At 43.8% G+C, this 25,254-nt stretch overlaps 1 protein-coding gene across 1 annotated transcript; it reads right to left on the minus strand.

Moving 5' to 3' along the window:
• On the minus strand, window positions 1-24,212 carry kctd17 (potassium channel tetramerization domain containing 17; the record flags this gene model as incomplete). Its single annotated transcript, XM_083635361.1, has 6 exons — window positions 23,846-24,212; window positions 11,347-11,455; window positions 10,442-10,533; window positions 8,879-9,025; window positions 3,618-3,743; window positions 1-66 (listed from the first exon to the last, which is right to left on the minus strand). Coding segments are annotated over exons 1-6 (900 nt in total), but the record flags the coding sequence as incomplete, so codon positions are not given.
• Window positions 24,213-25,254: the final 1,042 nt, after the last annotated feature.

Below are 25,254 nucleotides of genomic sequence, written 5' to 3' on the forward strand. Positions count from 1 at the left end.
TCTCCCTCCCTCCTCCTCCTCCTCCTCCTCCTCCTCCTCTGCTTCCTCCTCCTGCAGCTCCGGCGACTTCATGTGGCGTGAAGGACGGAGGAGAAACAACACAAAACAAAACAAAACCAAACCAGACAGAAAACCACAAAGAAAATGAACAGGCTGATGAGCGTCAGTGAGTGGAGGATAGGCAGAGAGGTAAATATAGAAAGAAACAGACAGAGATATATATAGAGAGAGAGATATATATATGGAGAGAGAGAGGGACAGAGAAATAGAGAGACTGATAGACCAGCAGAGAGAGAGAGAGAGAGAGCGAGAGAGAGAGAGAGAATAGCGGGAAACAGAGTGGTGTGTGAATGATGGAGTGAATGAGTTTGTTAATGACATTTGCAAGGCGAGTGACATTTGGAGTTTTCAGTGAAGAGCACAGGATCAAGGCACACTCATATCAGTTTCAATGGGGAGAGGTGTACACACACACGCAGAAACATACACGCACACGTAGGGATGTAACGATATCACGTTTTAAGGTATACCGCAATATCAAGCAACCACGGGAAGCTTTCCATGTAACACCGTGCCCACGACAAGTTCATAATGGAGGACCCTTGTGTAAACGTTCAATAAAGAATATTTATCTTTAACCCATTGATACCTGATGCAGAATTTGCATGTATATCCCTAATTTGTGTGTGTATCCCTTTAAGACAGCGAACCGCGTGACGTGGTTCGCGGTCTTAAAGGGATACACACACACAAATGCTGCATCAGGTATCAATGGGTTAAAGCAAAATGTTTGTTTTTAATTTTTGATGGGCCATAAAAAGAAAAGAAAAACAAGGCTAGGTCGAACCTAGCATATGGCCGGCGTGGGAAAGTGTTGATGAGCCTGCTGTGTCAGCCAAAGTGGCTGGCCGATTTGAAATTGTACCAGCCATGCACATTTGTTTACCAGGCAGGCATATTTTGTAATCCCACTTTTGTGTGTAAGGGACAGTTTGTTATTTAGAAGGGGGGGGTCACTGGAGGGATTTGGAGCACTCTCAAATCAAAAGATGTGACCCTTCTCTGACCAAAATATATTTTTCGTTGACCCTCCACAAGTGATTAGAAAAATATGATTGGCCCTCCCCGAACAAATTGCTTGTGAAACATTGGCATGTAGTCTACTCATTCAAGACTTTTCTTTCAACAGTGCAAACAGCAATTTTACATAGCTATTCTTTTGAATAGAACAGACCTGCAAGAGTTTACATCATTAGTGCAAAAAACATTTTAGATTTCAGACGAAATCTTCTGAACAAAAGGATAATTATTGAAAAGTATGGATTTAGACTGAGGATATCTCTGATTACTGTAACAAGTCTTACACCTGCAATAGCCTACTGTTGTAAGCAGGGTTTGTACAGCTTTTAAGAGTAAAATTCAAGCACTTTCAAGGTACCTAAACCAGGCTCTCGAAGCCTTTATTATCACATCTAAATATATTGACAATGTGAACAAACAAATGGCATTGTGATGCCTGGTGAGTGAGGAACTTTGAGTGCTCCCTGTGTCCTGCGCACTGTCCACAGCCTCTCGCTCAGGCTGCTGTAACATGACACCGGCTACATAGGCCAGGGGAGAGGCAGCGGTGCCAGCGGACTGAGTGGAGACTCCGCTGCGGAGTTTACTCGCTCATACAAATAGCTTTGTACTACAGTGTCTCTGGAATATGGGACAAAGCGCGTCCCGTATCAGTTCAATACAGAACGCGTCTTTTTGTTTACAAATACGGGACGATTCCGTATTTTAAGGGACGGTTGGCAACCTTAGATGAGATCGAGATGTGCTGATAACCGACGCTTAACTCTGAGGGTGCTGTGTGGGTCTATGGGCTGAAAATAGTGTTAACGTTACCTGCTGCCAAGCAGTGGAAACTGCATGTATCTGCCTGAGGTCTTACTTTCACTTTACAGTGTTTTTTAGAGACAGATCACTCCTTGTTTTTCAAGCAACAAGCGTCTTCCACATGGATTTTACTGAAGAATATATTATCCATGGTTAAAATGTTTAACGTAAGTCCTCCACATGTCTCTGTCAAGTCTTCTGACTCTGTCTCTGTCTGTGTGTGTATCTCTGACTGCAGCAGTGTGAGTGTTGAGTGGATCCCCAGCGTGGCCCCCTCCTCCTCCTGCTCCTATCTGCAACACAGAAAGGCTGCTGGCTGCTGCTGACTGACTCCACAGAAGAACGAACATAATGTCACACTATTACAGCCATTAGTCTAGATAATACATAAGACTAATGTCAAACTGGGAAGCACTGCATAGCACCGGATAGTACCGCAAATGCCGCGTGAAACCCTGAATGGAGTGCTGGAGTGAAGGCACGCCTGGCTCATTAATGCCGCCGCCTCTCATGTTTTGCCACAACACAACGTGCATTTTGCTCGGCCTGGGGTTGGTCTTAGTTTCAGTTTCAGTTTCTCAGCAGAGTAGTTTTACAGCGGAGTAGTTTTACAGCAGAGTAGTTTTACAGCGGCGTAGCCGTGTCAACAACAACTCTGTTTCCCAAATCCGTGACCAAAATGGGCCAGGACAAACCAAGATACAGGCCCGTCTCCGCCGGCCAAAAATACAGTGAAATACAGCATACCGTGATATTTGGGTAGATACAGTACCATATTGTCAAATTTCGCACACACAATACAAACAAAGGAAACAGCCACACAAAAGTGAAGCTTAATCCTGCTATGAGAGTCTTTGACGCAGCTCTGGTGGTGCATTCAGGTTCAGTCTGAAATAGCTACGGTGAGTTCACTGAGGTGTGAGTGAGTAAATGACTCCGAACCAACTAAACTTATAATACGATGGACAGGCAAACTTATTACACAATGATGTGGGCTTTCTAACAGATCGGGTAGAACGGTTATCTCTACATTTATAAATTGCCCATCTTAAAAATTCCCCTCTTAAATAAAAATGTCTTTCCTCTATCATAGATGGTTGCTTCTTCATGGTTGGCGATTGACTAGCAACATACATTACTGACATTATTTAGCAATTTATTTTATTCTTATTTATTCTTTATTTTCTCAGTATTAATTTCTAGAATTGACAATGGAATGTTAAATAGTAAATAATAAAGTTATTTGTTTAAGAAAGCAACCTTCTGAGTAGCTTTGAATAGTTACAGTATATAAGTGCACAATCCACATAAAAAAGGTCTATTTTTATTCCAGCTCAAATAATCCTTTAAATTCACTACCGCCATATCTGTAATCGGTTAATCCCCCCTCTAAAATCGTATAGAGCTGAACAGTCACGTGACATCTCTTGCCCCAGAAGTGAGTTTCCCATTCATTTTCTCCGTAGACATTTTGAAAAATCCTTAACGAGTTTTAAGGCTGGAACCAAGCCAACCCATGACCTACTGAATCGTGAGTGACCATAAAATATTTCCCTTGGAGCAAAAACAAAAAATAAATATTGGGGGGGGGGGGGGGGGCAAGAGATGTCACGTGACTGTTCAGCTCTATAGGTGTCGGGCTCAAAAATCCCATATCGGCCACGTTCTAGTACCACCTCCGCCTCATTTAGAGCCAGGAAAAACCCTGTTGTGTGTGTGTGTGTGTGTTTCACCTTGGTTTTGTGGCTCTGCTCAGTGCCCAGGCCAGACCCGGGTGTGTGAAGCTCCTTGGATACGACACACAGGAACTCAGCCTGATCCTCTGTTCCATAGCTGTATGACGAACCGATGTTCACCATCTAGAGAGAGAGAGAGAGAGGGACAGAGAGAGTGACAGAGAGACTGAGTAAATGAGTGAGCGCGAGATTATCCTTTTTACACAGAGATCCCGTAATATCGCCATTAGGAAGGCCCTCAAATGAGTGCGCGGTGCCTTTTGACACAGAAAGTGCTTTTACACAGGCGAGTCGGCTTTCCGCAAGTAAGATAGGCGTGACGTTCAGTCATTGCCATGGAGATGTGACCCGCTGTCCTGCTGCTGAGGGAAATAAAAATATTGCAGATGGTTTTGAGGAGAGACTGACAGAACAGAGGGAATATCCTCAATATCCTGTAGAGACACGACTCCACAGAGGATTTATCAGATGCACGCTAAGAAGACAAAAGACAAAGAAAAAGAATAAACTTGGGGTTAACTGCTGCGGGCATATTGGGAGAAGAACAGTAATAGAGAGGTCCTCTTTAAGCTTATTATGTCTGCTAATTTAGCCTACTAATGTCAACATCGTTTGAGCAAAAAAAAAGAAAAACATCGTTTGAGCATAAATAGCTAATAATATACTGTCTATAACCTACTTACTCATCAAATGTAGGCACGGAGAATTCCTCCTGTTGCAGTCATGGACCGCATCACTTTTTGCTTTCATTTCAGCCTTTCCCCTTTTTACTGCTGTGACGGCTGTAACGTCAACTCTATTATAATATTCCTATAGGGAGTTATGGATTTGTTGGGCTATAGGCTATTATTTAGTAGGCTATAAATGCGCAGGAATATAACGTTAGTTGTTTTTCGTAAGGGAAACGCACAACAGGCGAGATTTGTACCTCCTCTATATATACCCCACTATAATAGATTTGTACCTCCTCTATATATACCCCACTATAATAGATTTGTACCTCCTCTATATATCCCCCACTATAATAGATTTGTACCTCCTCTATATATACCCCACTATAATAGATTTGTACCTCCTCTATATATCCCCCACTATAATAGATTTGTACCTCCTCTATATATCCCCCACTATAATAGATTTGTACCTCCTCTATATATCCCCCACTATAATAGATTTGTACCTCCTCTATATATCCCCCACTATAATAGATTTGTACCTCCTCTATATATCCCCCACTATAATAGATTTGTACCTCCTCTATATATCCCCCACTATAATAGATTTGTACCTCCTCTATATATCCCCCACTATAATAGATTTGTACCTCCTCTATATATCCCCCACTATAATAGATTTGTACCTCCTCTATATATCCCCCACTATAATAGATTTGTACCTCCTCTATAAATCCCCCCACTATAATAGATTTGTACCTCCTCTATATATCCCCACTATAATAGATTTGTACCTCCTCTATATATCCCCCACTATAATAGATTTGTACCTCCTCTATATAAACCCCACTATAATAGATTTGTACCTCCTCTATATATCCCCCACTATAATAGATTTGTACCTCCTCTATATAAACCCCACTATAATAGATTTGTACCTCCTCTATATATCCCCCACTATAATAGATTTGTACCTCCTCTATATAAACCCCACTATAATAGATTTGTACCTCCTCTATATATACCCCACTATAATAGATTTGTACCTCCTCTATATATCCCCCACTATAATAGATTTGTACCTCCTCTATATATCCCCCACTATAATAGATTTGTACCTCCTCTATATAAACCCCACTATAATAGATTTGTACCTCCTCTATATATCCCCCACTATAATAGATTTGTACCTCCTCTATATATCCCCCACTATAATAGATTTGTACCTCCTCTATATAAACCCCACTATAATAGATTTGTACCTCCTCTATATATCCCCCACTATAATAGATTTGTACCTCCTCTATATAAACCCCACTATAATAGATTTGTACCTCCTCTATATATCCCCCACTATAATAGATTTGTACCTCCTCTATATATATCCCACTATAATAGATTTGTACCTCCTCTATATATCCCCCACTATAATAGATTTGTACCTCCTCTATATATACCCCACTATAATAGATTTGTACCTCCTCTATATATCCCCCACTATAATAGATTTGTACCTCCTCTATATATCCCCCACTATAATAGATTTGTACCTCCTCTATATATCCCCCACTATAATAGATTTGTACCTCCTCTATATAAACCCCACTATAATAGATTTGTACCTCCTCTATATATCCCCCACTATAATAGATTTGTACCTCCTCTATATAAACCCCACTATAATAGATTTGTACCTCCTCTATATATCCCCCACTATAATAGATTTGTACCCCCTCTATATATACCCCACTATAATAGATTTGTACCCCCTCTATATATACCCCACTATAATAGATTTGTACCTCCTCTATATATACCCCACTATAATAGATTTGTACCTCCTCTATATATACCCCACTATAATAGATTTGTACCTCCTCTATATATCCCCCACTATAATAGATTTGTACCTCCTCTATATATACCTCACTATAATAGATTTGTACCTCCTCTATATAAACCCCACTATAATAGATTTGTACCTCCTCTATATAACCCCCACTATAATAGATTTGTACCTCCTCTATATATACCCCACTATAATAGATTTGTACCTCCTCTATATATACCCCACTATAATAGATTTGTACCCCCTCTCCATTCCTTTGATTCCACTGCTGTATTGAATGACTGTATATCTTTGTTTTAAGGCTGCGTTAGACTGTTCTGTTCTGTTCTTTGCCTTTATCCACTTAGTCATTATATCCACATTACTGATGATTATTTATCTAAAATCTCAACATTTTGTGAAAGCCAATAGTTTCGTTTCCTGACTATATATGAGTTTGAGTATGAGTTATTTGCTAAAATGTTCTTTGTTATAGTGCCACCATTCGGCCATTTCTTGGCTCGGTAGTTTGGGTGATTTGAAACCCATCCACCAAGTTTAGTGTCTCTGAGATTCAAGTCACACACAGTCCCAAGCCTCTGTGCTCTTTTCATAGCATGAGAACACATGACACAGAAGTGGATGTGGACGCTGTTTGGGCTTGAGGCTGTTTGGGCTTGAGGCGTACAAAAGCCTTCATGCGAGTCGAACACATTGAATTGTTGTTGTGAATGCCTGCAACACAAACACACATGGGATTCAAGTGCATACATCTAGGCGGAATACCGGATTGCAATTTTGCAATTTGAAATCCTTCTGCAGGATTGCTGCGGATCCTAAACTCTGGGGGGTAGGTCTGCATCATATGAGGAAAATCTGCGATGTGTGATAACATTGCTCAATATTGTGATGACAATATGACTCATGAATATGACGTGATAAATTAACAAATATTGAAGTATGCATTTTAGCTATACAGTTCTTATGTCTTTCTGCTTTAATACTGCCAACATAATCCCCAAACATTGAATAGCCCAGTGTTTCCCCTAGAAAGATTTTCAGGCCTGGAGGGATTTTGAAACGTACCCCGACCGCAACGGTGGGGGCCCTTGCTGGCGACACTAAACTTTTAGCTAACCTGTTCGCATCTATGTTCGCAATGGCATCCCAAGTATCATCAGACCATTATGGGATGCGATGCGAACAGTTGTATTATGGGATGTGTGTTTCCCAGGCAACGACACACGTTGACACGTTTTGGAACAGCGCCGGACACTGGCACAATGCTCCTAAAAGCAAAATGCTTATTGTTTTGAATGATTTGGCATCTTCTATTACTGTCAACACTGTCAACACTAGTATTGTTGTATTGTAATAATATGCCATAAAGGTTTATTGAAATTGTTCTGGCCTGGTGGGTCCGCCAGGCCTGTAGAATGGTAGGGGAAACACTGAATAGCCTATGCCCACAAGCCATGGCTCTCTGTTAGCGTCTCAAGCTGAACCTACACACAGTGTGTTTGACTCAAGCTGAAACTACACACAGTGTGTTTGACTCAAGCTGAAACTACACACAGCGTGTTTGACTCAAGCTGAAACTACACACAGTGTGTTTGACTCAAGCTGAAACTACACACAGTGTTTGACTCAAGCTGAAACTACACAGTGTGTTTGACTCAAGCTGAAACTACACACAGCATGTTTGACTCAAGCTGAAACTACACACAGCGTGTTTGACTCGAGCTGAAACTACACACAGCGTGTTTGACTCAAGCTGAAACTACACACAGTGTGTTTGACTCAAGCTGAACCTACACACAGTGTGTTTGACTCAAGCTGAAACTACACACAGTGTGTTTGACTCAAGCTGAAACTACACACAGCGTGTTTGACTCAAGCTGAAACTACACAGTGTGTTTGACTCAAGCTGAAACTACACACAGCGTGTTTGACTCAAGCTGAAACTACACACAGTGTGTTTGACTCAAGCTGAAACTACACACAGTGTGTTTGACTCAAGCTGAAACTACACACAGTGTGTTTGACTCAAGCTGAAACTACACAGTGTGTTTGACTCGAGCTGAAACTACACAGTGTGTTTGACTCAAGCTGAAACTACACACAGTGTGTTTGACTCAAGCTGAAACTACACACAGTGTGTTTGACTCAAGCTGAACCTACACACAGTGTGTTTGACTCAAGCTGAAACTACACACAGTGTGTTTGACTCAAGCTGAAACTACACACAGTGTGTTTGACTCAAGCTGAAACTACACACAGTGTGTTTGACTCAAGCTGAAACTACACACAGTGTGTTTGACTCAAGCTGAAACTACACACAGTGTGTTTGACTCAAGCTGAAACTACACAGTGTGTTTGACTCGAGCTGAAACTACACACAGCGTGTTTGACTCAAGCTGAAACTACACACAGTGTGTTTGGGCTTTGGGGAGGGGCGGAGCTGCAAGGGAAAGGTGTGCGCTGATTTACAACACAAGACATAAGGATCTTCTGCGTGTGAATGCAATGCATGATTGATGTAAATAAAATCATTTTTGTTATTCATTGCATTTCAGGCAGTCTTTGCAATGTGTTTATTGCGCTAAGTTCATATCGCGATGACGATGAAACTACAATTAATTGTGCAGCCCTATCTGGGGAGAATCAGTTGGGGAGTGCAGGAAGCAGAGGTCAGATCAGGGCCGAGGGGTCAGGGTCAAGATTGAAGGGTCAGCAACAGCGTGAGTCCAACCCACAGTCCAGAGCAGTCCGGTGCGGGGCTTTCTGCAGGCGCGCACGCTGACCTGCTCAAACTTCCAGCCATCCGACATGGTGGACACCATCTGGGTCAGCTCCTCCTCCTGGCACTGCAGCACCCGGTACACGTGTTTGGGGGGAACCTGCTGCAGACAGACAGAGAGAGAGGGAGGTGGGGGGCAGGTGATGGACGAGAAGGAAGGATGGAGAGACAAAGAGAGAGAGACACACACAGGAGAGACAAAGTGGGTGGTGGTAGTCTAGTAGAGTTGTCACGATTCAATGCTGAATTCTGTAAACGTTTAATACTTTCGTCAATGTGTACATTGTACAAGCTGACATTTTGTTTCAACATCACCTCTAGGGGGGGTAAACATGCAATGTGGATCAGACTAAAAAGGAGGAGGATGATTGTCCACATTTTGTTATCTTGGGTCCAAACCATTCCTCTTATTTGATATATCCTCGCGTGAACAGGAAGTTGTTCTGACTCTGCCATTTTGAAGAGCATCCCAAAGCTCGTATCTCTGCTCCAAGGTGCGAGGAGAGATCTCTGAGGAGCTCTGAGGGAGGATACACCACAGCAGCCTTCCCGGAAGAGAATTTCCGAAATACAGGGTGACAGGGGAATTTCCGAAACTAGGCATCTCGCGCGCTCAATTCCTAGGCTCGCTGTTGCCGTTTCCCTTTAAAGCAATGCAAATACATATATATTTCATATTGTTACATCCCTAGTTACATGTTAACAAATACCTGACAGTTTGTATGAACCGGACGTTATCGGCAGTGAAAACTTTTACGACCCGCATCTTCTTTTATCCGATTGGCTAAGCGATCATAATGTGACATTGACGAGTGCCACTGCTGTCGGGCTCTCGACCAAAAGTTGGAAGGAGAGTCGCACAGGAGAGGAGAGCAGCAGCGTGTCATACAGAGGATCAGAGTCACACAGGAGAGGAGAGAGGCAGCATGTCATACAGAGGATCAGAGTCACACAGGAGAGGAGAGCGGCAGCGTGTCATACAGAGGATCAGAGTCACACAGGAGAGGAGAGAGGCAGCGTGTCATACAGAGGATCAGAGTCACACAGGAGAGGAGAGAGGCAGCGTGTCATACAGAGGATCAGAGTCACACAGGAGAGGAGAGCAGCAGCGTGTCATACAGAGGATCAGAGTCACACAGGAGAGGAGAGCAGCAGCGTGTCATACAGAGGATCAGAGTCACACAGGAGAGGAGAGCAGCAGCGTGTCATACAGAGGATCTCAAGCGGTGCGCTCCAAATGATGATGATAGTGAAGATGATGATGAGTGAAGGAGCACCGGAGGGCGGATTTCAATTGGCAGCTCCAGCATGCCACCGAAATGACGCACAGAAATCTGCATCGCAATTGGGTCCGGTAGATAGCGGTCGTAAAGAAACTAGAATAAAAGTAGGTTAAAAATGGTTTAATTAAAAGTAAATTAAAATAATAAAGTACTCCACGGTGTGTGTGTGTGTGTGTGTGTGTGTGTGTGTGTGTGTGTGTGTGTGTGTGTGTGTGTGTGTCCTGGGATCTTCTCACCTCTGTGCTCTTAGAGTCCCTCTCTAGAATCCTCTCCTTGATCAGCTTGATCAGTGGGGTGATGTTGTAAAACTCAGCCTCCTCTAGGACACCTGGCAAAACAAAACCACATGACACAAATCCTATAGAGAGCAGCAGGAATATCGATGCTAACACTCCTGGTGCTTCACTGTTTTCGCCTATGGGATTTTTTAATGGGTTTTTGGCGCGATGCTTCAAATGAGGTCTGTGGTTAAAGCAAGCTTATTCAAACGTGAACCAGTGTTCAGCAGCATAATCTTCACACATGAGGACCACTTTTATGAGTTTTTAAGCTTTTACGTGCCGTTAAAAGGGCGGCTAGCTAGCAAACGGCTAAATGAGACTACACTGTTGAGTCGACGGGGATATTATATGTCAATAACGTCATCACTTCAAAGGACGAACACGGAAATTCTCTTTCCCTCACCTGGTTCAGCCCGGGGTAATCAGTGCACAGCAGTGCACACATCAACAACACTCCAGGTTGAGTGGTGACGTGTAGTTCTGGATTAGCTTAGCACGAGCTTTTTACTTCTAGGGCTCGCATTTACGCTTCAAAACTCATGAAAGTGGTCCTCATGTGTGAAGATTATCCCGCTGAACACTGGTTCGCTTTTTATTAAGCTTGCGTTGCCCAGAGACCTTATTTGAAGCATCGCGCCAAAAACCCATTCAAAAATCCCATAGGCAGAAACAGTGAAGAACCATGAAGTCCGGGACTTCCGCGTTCCGACTACAGAAATACATCATACCTGCGGCTCTCTATACTGAAGCACACCTTTTACCTTCCAGAACAGACTATTTCACTATTTTCACCTGCCCAAGAGATACACTGAAAACAGACGTTCCCCAAATGATAGTGACAGATTCAATGCATATTAGACCTTCCTCTGCCAGCTCCTTGTTGTAGACCAGTTTTCCGTGCCGCAGGTAGTTGAGGATGGGGCCGAAGTAGGTGGGGTCTCTGTCGATCACATAGGCTCCTGTCTCGTCCTGTAGCAGACAAACAGAGATTGGCCATTATACCAGTTATACATTATAACCTAAAGCAGTGCTGACCAATTTGGGGCCCATTGTTTTGGCCCGCCACGGATTTGGGAAAAAAAAGTTTTTTTTTTTTTTTCTAAATATTTTTTTCACGATTTTTTATCCCATTTTTATCCCCGTTAGTGCTAATTTTACTTTTATTTATCCTGGTTGCTACTCCACCCTCTGCCGATCTGGGGAGAGCCGAAACTGGCTCCATGCTTCCTCCGAGACATGGGCAGTTAGCCAGCCGCTTCTTTTCACCTGACAGGGGGAAGCTTCACTGGTAGGACATAGCACGTGGGAGGTTCACGCTATTCCAACCGGTTCCCCTCCCTCCGAACAGGTGCCCTTAACGACGAGAGGAACCACATTAGCAACCAGGATATTGCATGTTTTGGTGAAGGGGGTTCCTATATGAAAAAAATGTTATTAACGTTAATTTTGTGCAGCTGGTATTCTCTCTCCCCGACTCTATCACACGGGTGTGAGGCATTGCTGTCAGGATTGATCGCTCCTGATTGGTTGGCTGAATCACCTGGTTGGGGGGTGAGCTCATATTTGATCCCTCCCCAGTCACTGGCTTTACACCAGCTCAGCAAGATGGACAGATCATCATCACGGCAGTGACACACTGACAAAAGAAAGTTTAGGACGGAGTGGCAAGACGAGTATTTTTTTACCGAAGTAAATTCAACAGCGGTTTGTCTCATTTGCAGACAGAGAGTGGCTGTTTTGAAAGAGTACAATATACGTCGCCACTACGAAACGAAACATGCCCTCGCTTTTTCAAACAGATAAAAAGTAGATTAATTAATACACAGGACAAGATGTTACTATCCCTTGTGCCAAAATCCGAGGAAAAACACATTTAGAAGCCCAATCCAGAATAAAACAAGCTAACAGGCTAACAAACTAATAAACAAGACACAAATCACCAGTTACCTACCCTAGCCAACAGCAGTATGAAGCATGTCATTGGGGTTTTCAAGTGGGCACCTTCCTTCACCGACGTTTCGTTAAGTTAGGCCCACGACACCTCAAGAAGGCTTAACGGTGTAATCCAGCGTCCTGGAAACACCCCCCTCCATGCTACCACCGCACAACTGCATATTACCTCACTATCTAAGCCTAGCTATCCAGGTCGGTTCGGTATGACATTCCTGACTACACCACCACTGTCAATGATTCAGCCCTGTTGATGCGGACCGTCAATCATGACCAACAACAAACAATCCCTAACTACACCACCACTGTCAATGATTCAGCCCTGTTGATGCGGACCGTTAATCATGACCAACAACAAACAATCAATCTGACCTTAGCGAGCTCCCCAGCTAGCATGTTTCCTCCTTATCCACAGCCATTCACTTGCTCGTTCTGCTGCCTGAGACATGTTGCTAACCGCAAGTTTCAGGCTCCGTCCCCGAATGCCCAACTCAGTTAGTAAGGCAATAACGGACTTTGCCACAAAACCACAGCAGCCCACCTCTACAGGCCGCACTCGAGCCCTCCAACCTCGCTGCTCTGCCTCTGCTGCCATTTCAGCATACCTAGCTTTCTTGCGCTCATAAGCCTCCTCAACTCGATCTTCCCACGGGACTGTGAGTTCGATAAAATAAACTCTCTTCTCTACCTCAGACCACAGTAACAAGTCCGGACGTAGCCGGGTGCTAACTATATATGCTGGGATGACTAGCTGTTCATTCAAGTCAACCCTCATTTCCCAGGCTCCACCTACACTTAGCTGCCTTAACTTGTGCCTGACCTTAATTGGTCTAATCTTTTCTCCCTCACGTACAAATTTGATCTGTCTAGTCTCTTTGCTAGCAACTAGAGAATTTACTTCTAGCCGCTTTTCCTCAACTGCAGCTGCCAAACATTTCAACACCTGGTTGTGACGCCAGGTGTATCGCCCCTGGGAGAGACTGACCTTACACCCTGACAGTATATGCCTCAGTGTACATACACTAGAACACAACGGGCAGGCACCATCCTCGCCCAAGTTCTGGGGAGATGGCAGCACATCATAAGTAGCCCCTAGAATAAATCTAATTCTGCTGGCCTCCATGCTCCACAACTCTCTCCACTTCAACTTTCTCTTCTCTACACTCTCCCAGTTCACCCACTGTCCTTGCTTTGCCTGCGACACTGCCTTAGTACATCTTACTGCCTCCTCTTGCCTATGTACTTCTTCAACTACCATCTTCCTCTTTTCTATTACTGATGCCTTGTTCCACACAGGTTTCCCTATGCACAACCCTAAGCCTCCACGCCCATGCTGCACCTGACCTATGATATCCCTGTGTCTAAGAGCTGACTGTGCTTGCTGTACTGCCTCCTTTGGGTTCCACTTCCTCCCTGTTTTAACTGTGGGCGCTACACTCCTAACCACTGGATCCTTTGACTGAGTCAGAGTAATTTCCAGTCTAACCTTAGCACACTTGAACTCCTCTGTCAGGCTAGATAATGGCAATTCCAATATGCCTTTCCCATATAAGGCTACACTGCTTAGGCAGCGTGGGACTCCGAGCCATTTTCTAATGAATGAGTTAATCATCCTTTCTAGCTTTTCTACCTTTGAAAGGGGAACCTCATACACTGTCAGTGGCCACATCAACCGAGGCAACAATCCAAACTGCAAACACCACAACTTTAACTTTCCTGGGAGCCCTGACTTGTCTATACTTGAAATACCTTGAATCATTTCCTGCCTCACCTCCTCAAACTGTCCCTTATCACTGAGACTTGCATCATACCATCTTCCCAAACTCTTGACTGGTTTCTCTAACACTGTAGGCACCACCTCATCATTTATAACAAACTTCTTACCTACTACCCTCCCTTTAATGATTGAAATACTCCTGGACTTACTTGGCTTCACTTTCATTCTAGCCCACTGCAGATTACTATTTAACTTATCCAACAATCTGCTAGTACATGGAGCGGTTGACGTCATAGTCGTCATGTCATCCATGTATGCCCTAATTGGAGGGAGCCGCAGCCCTCCCTGCAGCCTTTCTCCACCCACTACCCATTTTGAAGCCCGTAATAATGATTATTATATTGAAATGTTATTTTAGATTTAGAGTGTTAATTTTCTATAAAACACAATACATTTTAATGTAATTCCACAACGTTTATTTTTGGCCCTCGGCCCTCCACCCAGATTGAGTTTTGGCCCTTCATGGGAAAGAATTTGGGCACCCCTGACCTAAAGGTACAGTGCATGTATATTGCTGTATGTCTGTATATTGTTGTACTTGTCCTTGTGTTTTCCCTAATAAACCAGGGATGGATTTTATTTAACTGAACCTGTGTCCTATTCAGTGCTAAGCAGACTCGTGACATTGGAATGAAGTTGAATATTACTTGCAAAGTTAAAAAAGAAAAGAAAAAAGTGTCGTAAAGCTATAGGACGAATCAGTGTGACGTCACTGCCACCCAAAAATGCATAACCCCGCGGCAGTTAACTAGTATGGGTTGTGCCAAACAAACGTTAATATCTCAAAAACTATACATCACATCGAAAATGGGCATCGGTATCTTTATGGCAAGGAAATGCATTCCTTATGTTCCACCACACATTCTGGGCCAAGTAGTCAAATCTTTAATCCTAAACCAGCTGGACTATTGCTCACCTGTATGGTCATCTGCATCAAAGAGCACACTGAGGAAACTACAGATTGTCCAGAACAAAGCCGCCAGGCTTGTTTTACATTGCCCCATAAGAACAAACACAGACAGCATGCACTGTAAACTCTCATTGTTAGCAGTTGAGAAAAGGCTTGCCTTAAGCACAGTCACATTCTTTAGCAACAGTATTTACACCAGCAAACCCCAATTCATTCACAGTCAAATTGTCAAATGCAGAAACATCTATAGTCACTTCACCAGAACAGCAGTTGACGACCAAATCATATTATTTACCTCGCCTTAAATCAAACGCCTTGAAAAAAACAGTCATCTATCGTGCCATCAGTCATTGGAATAGCTGCCCCCATCACATACGTCAATCAAACAATAAGTCCTCTTTCAAATTCCATTTAAGAACACATTACTTAACAGGTGATCAATAGTCCAGCTGGTCACGAACAACTCCATTTGTCTAATCATGACCAACAACAAACAATCAATCTGACCTTAGCGAGCTCCCCAGCTAGCATGTTTCCTCCTTATCCACAGCCATTCACTTGCTCGTTCTGCTGCCTGAGACATGTTGCTAACCGCAAGTTTCAGGCTCCGTCCCCGAATGCCCAACTCAGTTAGTAAGGCAATAACGGACTTTGCCACAAAACCACAGCAGCCCACCTCTACAGGCCGCACTCGAGCCCTCCAACCTCGCTGCTCTGCCTCTGCTGCCATTTCAGCATACCTAGCTTTCTTGCGCTCATAAGCCTCCTCAACTCGATCTTCCCACGGGACTGTGAGTTCGATAAAATAAACTCTCTTCTCTACCTCAGACCACAGTAACAAGTCCGGACGTAGCCGGGTGCTAACTATATATGCTGGGATGACTAGCTGTTCATTCAAGTCAACCCTCATTTCCCAGGCTCCACCTACACTTAGCTGCCTTAACTTGTGCCTGACCTTAATTGGTCTAATCTTTTCTCCCTCACGTACAAATTTGATCTGTCTAGTCTCTTTGCTAGCAACTAGAGAATTTACTTCTAGCCGCTTTTCCTCAACTGCAGCTGCCAAACATTTCAACACCTGGTTGTGACGCCAGGTGTATCGCCCCTGGGAGAGACTGACCTTACACCCTGACAGTATATGCCTCAGTGTACATACACTAGAACACAACGGGCAGGCACCATCCTCGCCCAAGTTCTGGGGAGATGGCAGCACATCATAAGTAGCCCCTAGAATAAATCTAATTCTGCTGGCCTCCATGCTCCACAACTCTCTCCACTTCAACTTTCTCTTCTCTACACTCTCCCAGTTCACCCACTGTCCTTGCTTTGCCTGCGACACTGCCTTAGTACATCTTACTGCCTCCTCTTGCCTATGTACTTCTTCAACTACCATCTTCCTCTTTTCTATTACTGATGCCTTGTTCCACACAGGTTTCCCTATGCACAACCCTAAGCCTCCACGCCCATGCTGCACCTGACCTATGATATCCCTGTGTCTAAGAGCTGACTGTGCTTGCTGTACTGCCTCCTTTGGGTTCCACTTCCTCCCTGTTTTAACTGTGGGCGCTACACTCCTAACCACTGGATCCTTTGACTGAGTCAGAGTAATTTCCAGTCTAACCTTAGCACACTTGAACTCCTCTGTCAGGCTAGATAATGGCAATTCCAATATGCCTTTCCCATATAAGGCTACACTGCTTAGGCAGCGTGGGACTCCGAGCCATTTTCTAATGAATGAGTTAATCATCCTTTCTAGCTTTTCTACCTTTGAAAGGGGAACCTCATACACTGTCAGTGGCCACATCAACCGAGGCAACAATCCAAACTGCAAACACCACAACTTTAACTTTCCTGGGAGCCCTGACTTGTCTATACTTGAAATACCTTGAATCATTTCCTGCCTCACCTCCTCAAACTGTCCCTTATCACTGAGACTTGCATCATACCATCTTCCCAAACTCTTGACTGGTTTCTCTAACACTGTAGGCACCACCTCATCATTTATAACAAACTTCTTACCTACTACCCTCCCTTTAATGATTGAAATACTCCTGGACTTACTTGGCTTCACTTTCATTCTAGCCCACTGCAGATTACTATTTAACTTATCCAACAATCTGCTAGTACATGGAGCGGTTGACGTCATAGTCGTCATGTCATCCATGTATGCCCTAATTGGAGGGAGCCGCAGCCCTCCCTGCAGCCTTTCTCCACCCACTACCCATTTTGAAGCCCGTAATAATGATTATTATATTGAAATGTTATTTTAGATTTAGAGTGTTAATTTTCTATAAAACACAATACATTTTAATGTAATTCCACAACGTTTATTTTTGGCCCTCGGCCCTCCACCCAGATTGAGTTTTGGCCCTTCATGGGAAAGAATTTGGGCACCCCTGACCTAAAGGTACAGTGCATGTATATTGCTGTATGTCTGTATATTGTTGTACTTGTCCTTGTGTTTTCCCTAATAAACCAGGGATGGATTTTATTTAACTGAACCTGTGTCCTATTCAGTGCTAAGCAGACTCGTGACATTGGAATGAAGTTGAATATTACTTGCAAAGTTAAAAAAGAAAAGAAAAAAGTGTCGTAAAGCTATAGGACGAATCAGTGTGACGTCACTGCCACCCAAAAATGCATAACCCCGCGGCAGTTAACTAGTATGGGTTGTGCCAAACAAACGTTAATATCTCAAAAACTATACATCACATCGAAAATGGGCATCGGTATCTTTATGGCAAGGAAATGCATTCCTTATGTTCCACCACACATTCTGGGCCAAGTAGTCAAATCTTTAATCCTAAACCAGCTGGACTATTGCTCACCTGTATGGTCATCTGCATCAAAGAGCACACTGAGGAAACTACAGATTGTCCAGAACAAAGCCGCCAGGCTTGTTTTACATTGCCCCATAAGAACAAACACAGACAGCATGCACTGTAAACTCTCATTGTTAGCAGTTGAGAAAAGGCTTGCCTTAAGCACAGTCACATTCTTTAGCAACAGTATTTACACCAGCAAACCCCAATTCATTCACAGTCAAATTGTCAAATGCAGAAACATCTATAGTCACTTCACCAGAACAGCAGTTGACGACCAAATCATATTATTTACCTCGCCTTAAATCAAACGCCTTGAAAAAAACAGTCATCTATCGTGCCATCAGTCATTGGAATAGCTGCCCCCATCACATACGTCAATCAAACAATAAGTCCTCTTTCAAATTCCATTTAAGAACACATTACTTAACAGGTGATCAATAGTCCAGCTGGTCACGAACAACTCCATTTGTCTTCTCACAAATGTATGTACAATGTAACTTGTAACTAACAATGTAAGAATCAACCCAAAATGCAAATGTGTTATATTACACATATCTGATATATATTATGTATTATGATAACTTGTAAACATCACACAAATGTGATCGTATATATGTATATGTGGATGGTGCCTGCCCGTTGTGTTCTAGTGTATGTACACTGAGGCATATACTGTCAGGGTGTAAGGTCAGTCTCTCCCAGGGGCGATACACCTGGCGTCACAACCAGGTGTTGAAATGTTTGGCAGCTGCAGTTGAGGAAAAGCGGCTAGAAGTAAATTCTCTAGTTGCTAGCAAAGAGACTAGACAGATCAAATTTGTACGTGAGGGAGAAAAGATTAGACCAATTAAGGTCAGGCACAAGTTAGGGCAGCTAAGTGTAGGTGGAGCCTGGGAAATGAGGGTTGACTTGAATGAACAGCTAGTCATCCCAGCATATATAGTTAGCACCCGGCTACGTCCGGACTTGTTACTGTGGTCTGAGGTAGAGAAGAGAGTTTATTTTATCGAACTCACAGTCCCGTGGGAAGATCGAGTTGAGGAGGCTTATGAGCGCAAGAAAGCTAGGTATGCTGAAATGGCAGCAGAGGCAGAGCAGCGAGGTTGGAGGGCTCGAGTGCGGCCTGTAGAGGTGGGCTGCCGTGGTTTTGTGGCAAAGTCCGTTATTGCCTTACTAACTGAGTTGGGCATTCGGGGACGGAGCCTGAAACTTGCGGTTAGCAACATGTCTCAGGCAGCAGAACGAGCAAGTGAATGGCTGTGGATAAGGAGGAAACATGCTAGCTGGGGAGCTCGCTAAGGTCAGATTGATTGTTTGTTGTTGGTCATGATTAACGGTCCGCATCAACAGGGCTGAATCATTGACGGTGGTGGTGTAGTTAGGGATTGTTTGTTGTTGGTCATGATTAACGGTCCGCATCAACAGGGCTGAATCATTGACAGTGGTGGTGTAGTTAGGGATTGTTTGTTGTTGGTCATGATTAACGGTCCGCATCAACAGGGCTGAATCATTGACAGTGGTGGTGTAGTCAGGAATGTCATACCGAACCGACCTGGATAGCTAGGCTTAGATAGTGAGGTAATATGCAGTTGTGCGGTGGTAGCATGGAGGGGGGTGTTTCCAGGACGCTGGATTACACCGTTAAGCCTTCTTGAGGTGTCGTGGGCCTAACTTAACGAAACGTCGGTGAAGGAAGGTGCCCACTTGAAAACCCCAATGACATGCTTCATACTGCTGTTGGCTAGGGTAGGTAACTGGTGATTTGTGTCTTGTTTATTAGTTTGTTAGCCTGTTAGCTTGTTTTATTCTGGATTGGGCTTCTAAATGTGTTTTTCCTCGGATTTTGGCACAAGGGATAGTAACATCTTGTCCTGTGTATTAATTAATAAAATATAAGACTTGTATTGTATTTCATTATTGTATTGTATTTGGACCCCAGGAAGATTAGCTGGTGCCACAAGCATCAGCTAATGGGGATCCTTTAAAAAATAAAAAAAATAAAAATAAACATCTCTTATATTTTGACATTCTGAGTGAGAGCAGAATTAACTCAAGAGTTTGATGTGTATGCATGTCGTGTTAAAGTTGTCTGAACTGTCGCAGTTTTTAAATTGTAAACACGGTCGGCTGGCTAGAGTCAGACGCTCAAACTCAGGCTCCATAGGGTTCCATTGCCGTTGCCACCCAGTGACGCAGTTTGTTTACCAAAATGGCATGCTGCTGGGCTGATCCCTCGTATTCAGCATATTTCCAATGAAACGTGACCACATAGCACACAATGCAAAATGCAGTGTAGAGGCTGACAATCTTCTGAGTAGGGCTGTCACTTTTCCTTCAAATATATTCAAACACCCCCCCATGATACATTTATGTAGTCGCTGCTATACAGTTTCCCGACACAAGGTGGCTGGGCCGTTGCGATGCAGGTTACATTTACAACAGGACAGCTCTGCATGAGAGGCAGCACCAGCAGGAGCAGGCCGCTAGAGTAATATCACTACCAATATTGAATGCTGCAAAACAAATAAGATCCAAGATTCAAGAGTAATTTAAAGCTATAGTGAGTAAACAAACATGTTCCAAACGAGGAATTTGTCTTTGTGTGGAGTATGCAGCGCAGCGATCACAGAGATAACAAAAACAAAAATAGCAAAAGATGAAGCAGACAGTAGACAATCTTCAAATTATAAATTATTATAAAGTGCAAAGTAAGTAAGTAAGTATATATACACATATAGTGGAGTGGAGTCAATGTAAATATTCATGTAATACGTCTATGTAAAATGTCCAGTCCTTGGGGGGGGTCTCCGTGGGATAATGTCCATGTAAAATGACCTTATAGCTGCAACTAATGTTAGCTGCAACTAATGTTAGCTGCGGCAGAATTACTGACAGATTTGTGTCCACTGGGCCGTTTCAGGGTTTTCTCCCTCGTCTCGCAGCGCAGGGAGAAATTGCAGTGAACACTTTTTGGCAGAAGATCAGCTTTCACGGGCTAACGTCTAAAAGGGGCGATAGCTAGACAGAGAATTTCATTTCATGCCAAATTAGCCAATCCCTTCGGCCAGGTTGGTGCAACTCCACCTTTTGTTTTGCAGCCACAGGCCCCACACACACACACACACACACACACACACACACACACACACACACACACACACACACACAGGCGTGCATTTCCTCATGACACAGTCACACGATTCAGAGGGATAGCAGACAAATATTGAGGGAAAACTATACAGTATGTTCCCTTAGGGTTCAAGTGATAACCTACGAGATAAAAAGACTAGTGCACAATAAAGTCACTATAGTCACTATTCAGTGCCACAGACATACTATGAGTGTGAAAAAGATAAAGTCCTTAATGATCTTTAGTTTGGTCAGGTTGGGGCAATTCCCCCTTTTTTCCACTTTTTTATATTGAAATTTAATATATCACAATACAAACATGTGACAATGTGTATCGGGTGGGGGGGGGGGGGGGGGGGGGGGGGGGGGGGGCGAAAAATGAATCGCTAGATTAGCTACCTTTTATTCTGCCGTAGTAATCACAAATGAGATTTGACACGCTCTCCATTGAAACTATATAGCCTATTATTGACACTTGTTTTGTCAGAAAATAGTGCTGACAGAGGGTTTGATCTCAAATGTTGCAGCAACACCCCCTTCTTAAAGCCACAGAAGTGCACTTCATTGTGAAAAAGTTTAAGTATTCCGCCATTCCAGCCATTGTGGCAGGAGGATACAATACAAATACCCCACCAACACTTCACCATAGCATAGCATGCATAGCCTATTAGCCCCCATCACCCTGGGTGACTCCCCAGTCAACACTGTGGAGTCCTTCCGCTTCCTGGGACCCATCCTCAGCAATGACCTAAAATGGGAGCTGAACATCAGAGCTCTCACCAAGAAGGCACAGCAGAGGATGCACTTTGTGCGGCAGCTTTAGAAATTAAAAGTGTCAAAGGCAACGATGCTACACTTCTACACATCCATCGTTGAGTCCATCCTCAACTCCTCCTCCATCACCCTCTGGTATGCTGCTGCCACTCTCAAGGACATTAACATCCGCTGTGCTGAGAAGGTGATCATCGGATGCAACCTGCCATCCCTTCAGGACCTGCGTGCAGGCTCCAAGTTGTGGCGGACGCAGAAGTATATTTCAGCCTTTAAACTGTAACTCATATTTAATGTAATGCCTATTTAACTCGGACTGTAAATTCATATGTAATGCCTACTGAACACTCCTACTCGTGTATATGTTGTATATATTGGGCATCACCCTGCAGTGTCCCACAAGCAACTCCAGAGGGTGATACAGTAATGATGACAGCTTTTTAATCCCTTCTGGACATCTTGTTCTGATCAATTAGATTTCCTATCCAGTTGTATTTAGGCTACTAGGAAATAAATAGATGCACTGTCTGACATATAAATCTTGGCTGCTGAGGTGCTTCTCTAGGCTACATTATTCTGATGTGATTTGTGAGTTTTACAGTCAAATACATAAACATTTATTTATATGAATCAATATAGTGCACATGAGAAGCAAGTAAACTATCATGTTATATGCTCAACCAATCTGGAAAAATGCTTTCTTCAATAGGCTACTAACGCATTAACAGACCAGAAGGTTAAAAAAAAGTGTTCAGAGAAAGCATATATTTTTCTCAAATACCCATTTACTGGGGAGTTTATAGCTGAAAAGCTATATTAGTTCATTGTTAAAGTCGAACTGAACCTGTTCGTCACGTGCATAAGTGCATGAGTCCGTTTCAGACTGAAAACATAGTTTGTCTAAGATGACAGGTTGAGAGGCGGGTCATAGTATCATGTCAATGATTTTATTTGACAATTCTGGGGACTGGATTGGGCTTTGGCCAATTCTGGCGTGTTCCGCCTCCAAATCGAGTGGGATTCAGTGTGTTGTGGCGCTCCCTTCGGGAAGAGCCTTTTGACAGGAGGTGTGGAGCTCAGTGAGCCGCAGGCAGCCAGCTGCCTTCGTGTTGTCGAGTGGAGAGTGCAGCACGTCGGCCTGGAATCTCCGAAGTGCGACCCCTGACAACCAAGCTCTCGGATGCACGTGCCATTATCGCTGCTATAACGATACGATATCCCTGGAATGCACGTTTTAACGAGCCAGTTACATTTCTTTGCATTCTTAGAGATTATAGTTTTTGTTTTTTGTTCATGTTTCTAACAATTGGCCAAGTTAGTAGTTAGTTTATGGGATAGGAATTCTGCCAGATGACAGGCACTAGGCCCATTTTCTACTTCATTTGGAAGAGAACATTATCCAGAAATGAAGATTGACAGCTGCATGTCGTGATATGATTGGTTGAAATGGGGTAGGAATTTGATAGTACTAGGTGACGTCAGCAAACTGTACATTACCGTTATCAATGAAATCTTGAAAAATGAACTTTTGATGTGAAAAAGTGTGAAAAACGAAAGAAATTAGATTCTTGTGATTTGGTTTGCATACATTATTAAATAGGTGCACACTGCATACCCAGGTATTTGAACTAAAAGAAAAGAAATTTCATTTTTGGGTTCAGCTCGACTTTAATTAAGCACTGCAAACTTTAAGTATCAATCTAAATGCTTTATTGAAACAATCTAAGTTATGATTTACTACCACTGGCACCCCACCCCGCCCTCGGGCCCGTGGTGGTAGTGGCCCGGAGCGGGTCCCCTGCTGCGGGGGGCGTCCCTTATTTTTCTGCATGAAAGGTGGCAACCCGATGTTAAGTAAGTCCCTACCTACTACTAGGCTACTACCTACCTAGTATAGGAAAAGGGTATTAAATATCATGGTGACTTTTCCTCCACAAAACAGCGACAGCTCTGGTGTTGTCTGTGGCAGGCAGGCAGGCGGAAGGACAGCCTCTTACCGTGTCTGAGTGCAGGGTGTCCTGTTGCTGGCAGAGTCGATAGAGGAACGATGTCTGCTCTTTCAGTAGGGTTTGCCGCGTGGTGAGGAACACCGTGCCGCCCACGTTCAACCGAACCCACTTCCCGTTCTCCGGCCTGGCGGGGTGGATGACCGAGCCGTTCACGTTCCCCCCGGCGGGGACGGGGTGGAGGACAGAGCCGTTACCGATGCTCTGCGTCCCCGCCGGCCCGCCGGGTTCACTCGGGCTGGCGGTGGCCGTGGTCTCAGCCACCTCGCTGTCTTTGTTGTTGTTATTGTTGTTGTTATTGTTGTTGTGGCCGTGGACGACCGGTTTCCGCTGGTCGTCCGCCGTTTCCATTTGGAGGTAGCCGGTGGAAACGGGTTGACGACGAGCGAGCCGAGCGCGCCTCGAGTCCAAGGCAAGCGGATAAAGTGGAATAAATAAATGGAAAGCTGGATAAAGTGAGCGCTATGCAGGAATGTATTACTTCCGGTCAGGATTTTTCAAAGTAAAAGCAATCATTAAAACTCGATGAAATACCATACACATACACAACACAAATTTAACAGGCATAATTAATAACATTGCCATTTAGGGTTTCCGAAATTTAGGGTTTCCAGAACGAAATATATGAGTTCACGTAGGGCCTACTGGGGGCAACTTTATAATGGGACCCTATGGAGCCAGCCTTCAGTGTCTCACTCCATCAGGTTGTGCTTTTTAATCAACTAGGCACCACCACCTACTAGAGCAGAAGGGTTAATCGCTTCTCGACAGAGTGGTTTGAAAGCTCGATGCTGCTCATAAATGCCTGTTTTTATCCAAATTCTGTGCTGGTGACATTATTTTTTACCGAGCTTTCGACCAGAGTGGCGCTGTTGAGCGCTGTGACGGCTGAGTTCTAACCCGGAAAAAATAATATCACCAGCACAGAATTCTGATAAAAAGAGGCATTTATGAGCGGCATCAAGCTTTCAACCCCCTCCGTCGAGAAGCAATGAACCCTTCTGCTCTAGTGGCTTTTGCTCCACTATTGCTTTGAAATTTGCTTATCCAAACGTCAAAAGCTTCCACCCCAGATGGGACTCGAACCCACAATCCCTGGCTTAGGAGGCCAGTGCCTTATCCATTAGGCCACTGGGGCTGCTGCGACACATTTGGAGTCAAGTCCCCTTAATAGTGAAACACAGAGACATGAAAAATCTAAACTTTGATGTAGGCTATGTTGTACTTTCAGTTCAGCTCGCCACGTCATCTTTGAGGATACATATCAAATAGCATTCTAATGTGTCTAATGAGGTATAATGTTGTAAAAACCAAGCACTGGTTAGTAGTGTAAACAAAACGGACGAGTGACGCGATCACCATGGTGATGTGTCGACGTCTCATGGGCGAGCCCACCGTTT

Source organism: Poromitra crassiceps (genome assembly GCF_964638095.1).
Source record: "Poromitra crassiceps genome assembly, chromosome: 4".
Taxonomy (NCBI): Eukaryota; Metazoa; Chordata; class Actinopteri; order Beryciformes; family Melamphaidae; genus Poromitra; species Poromitra crassiceps.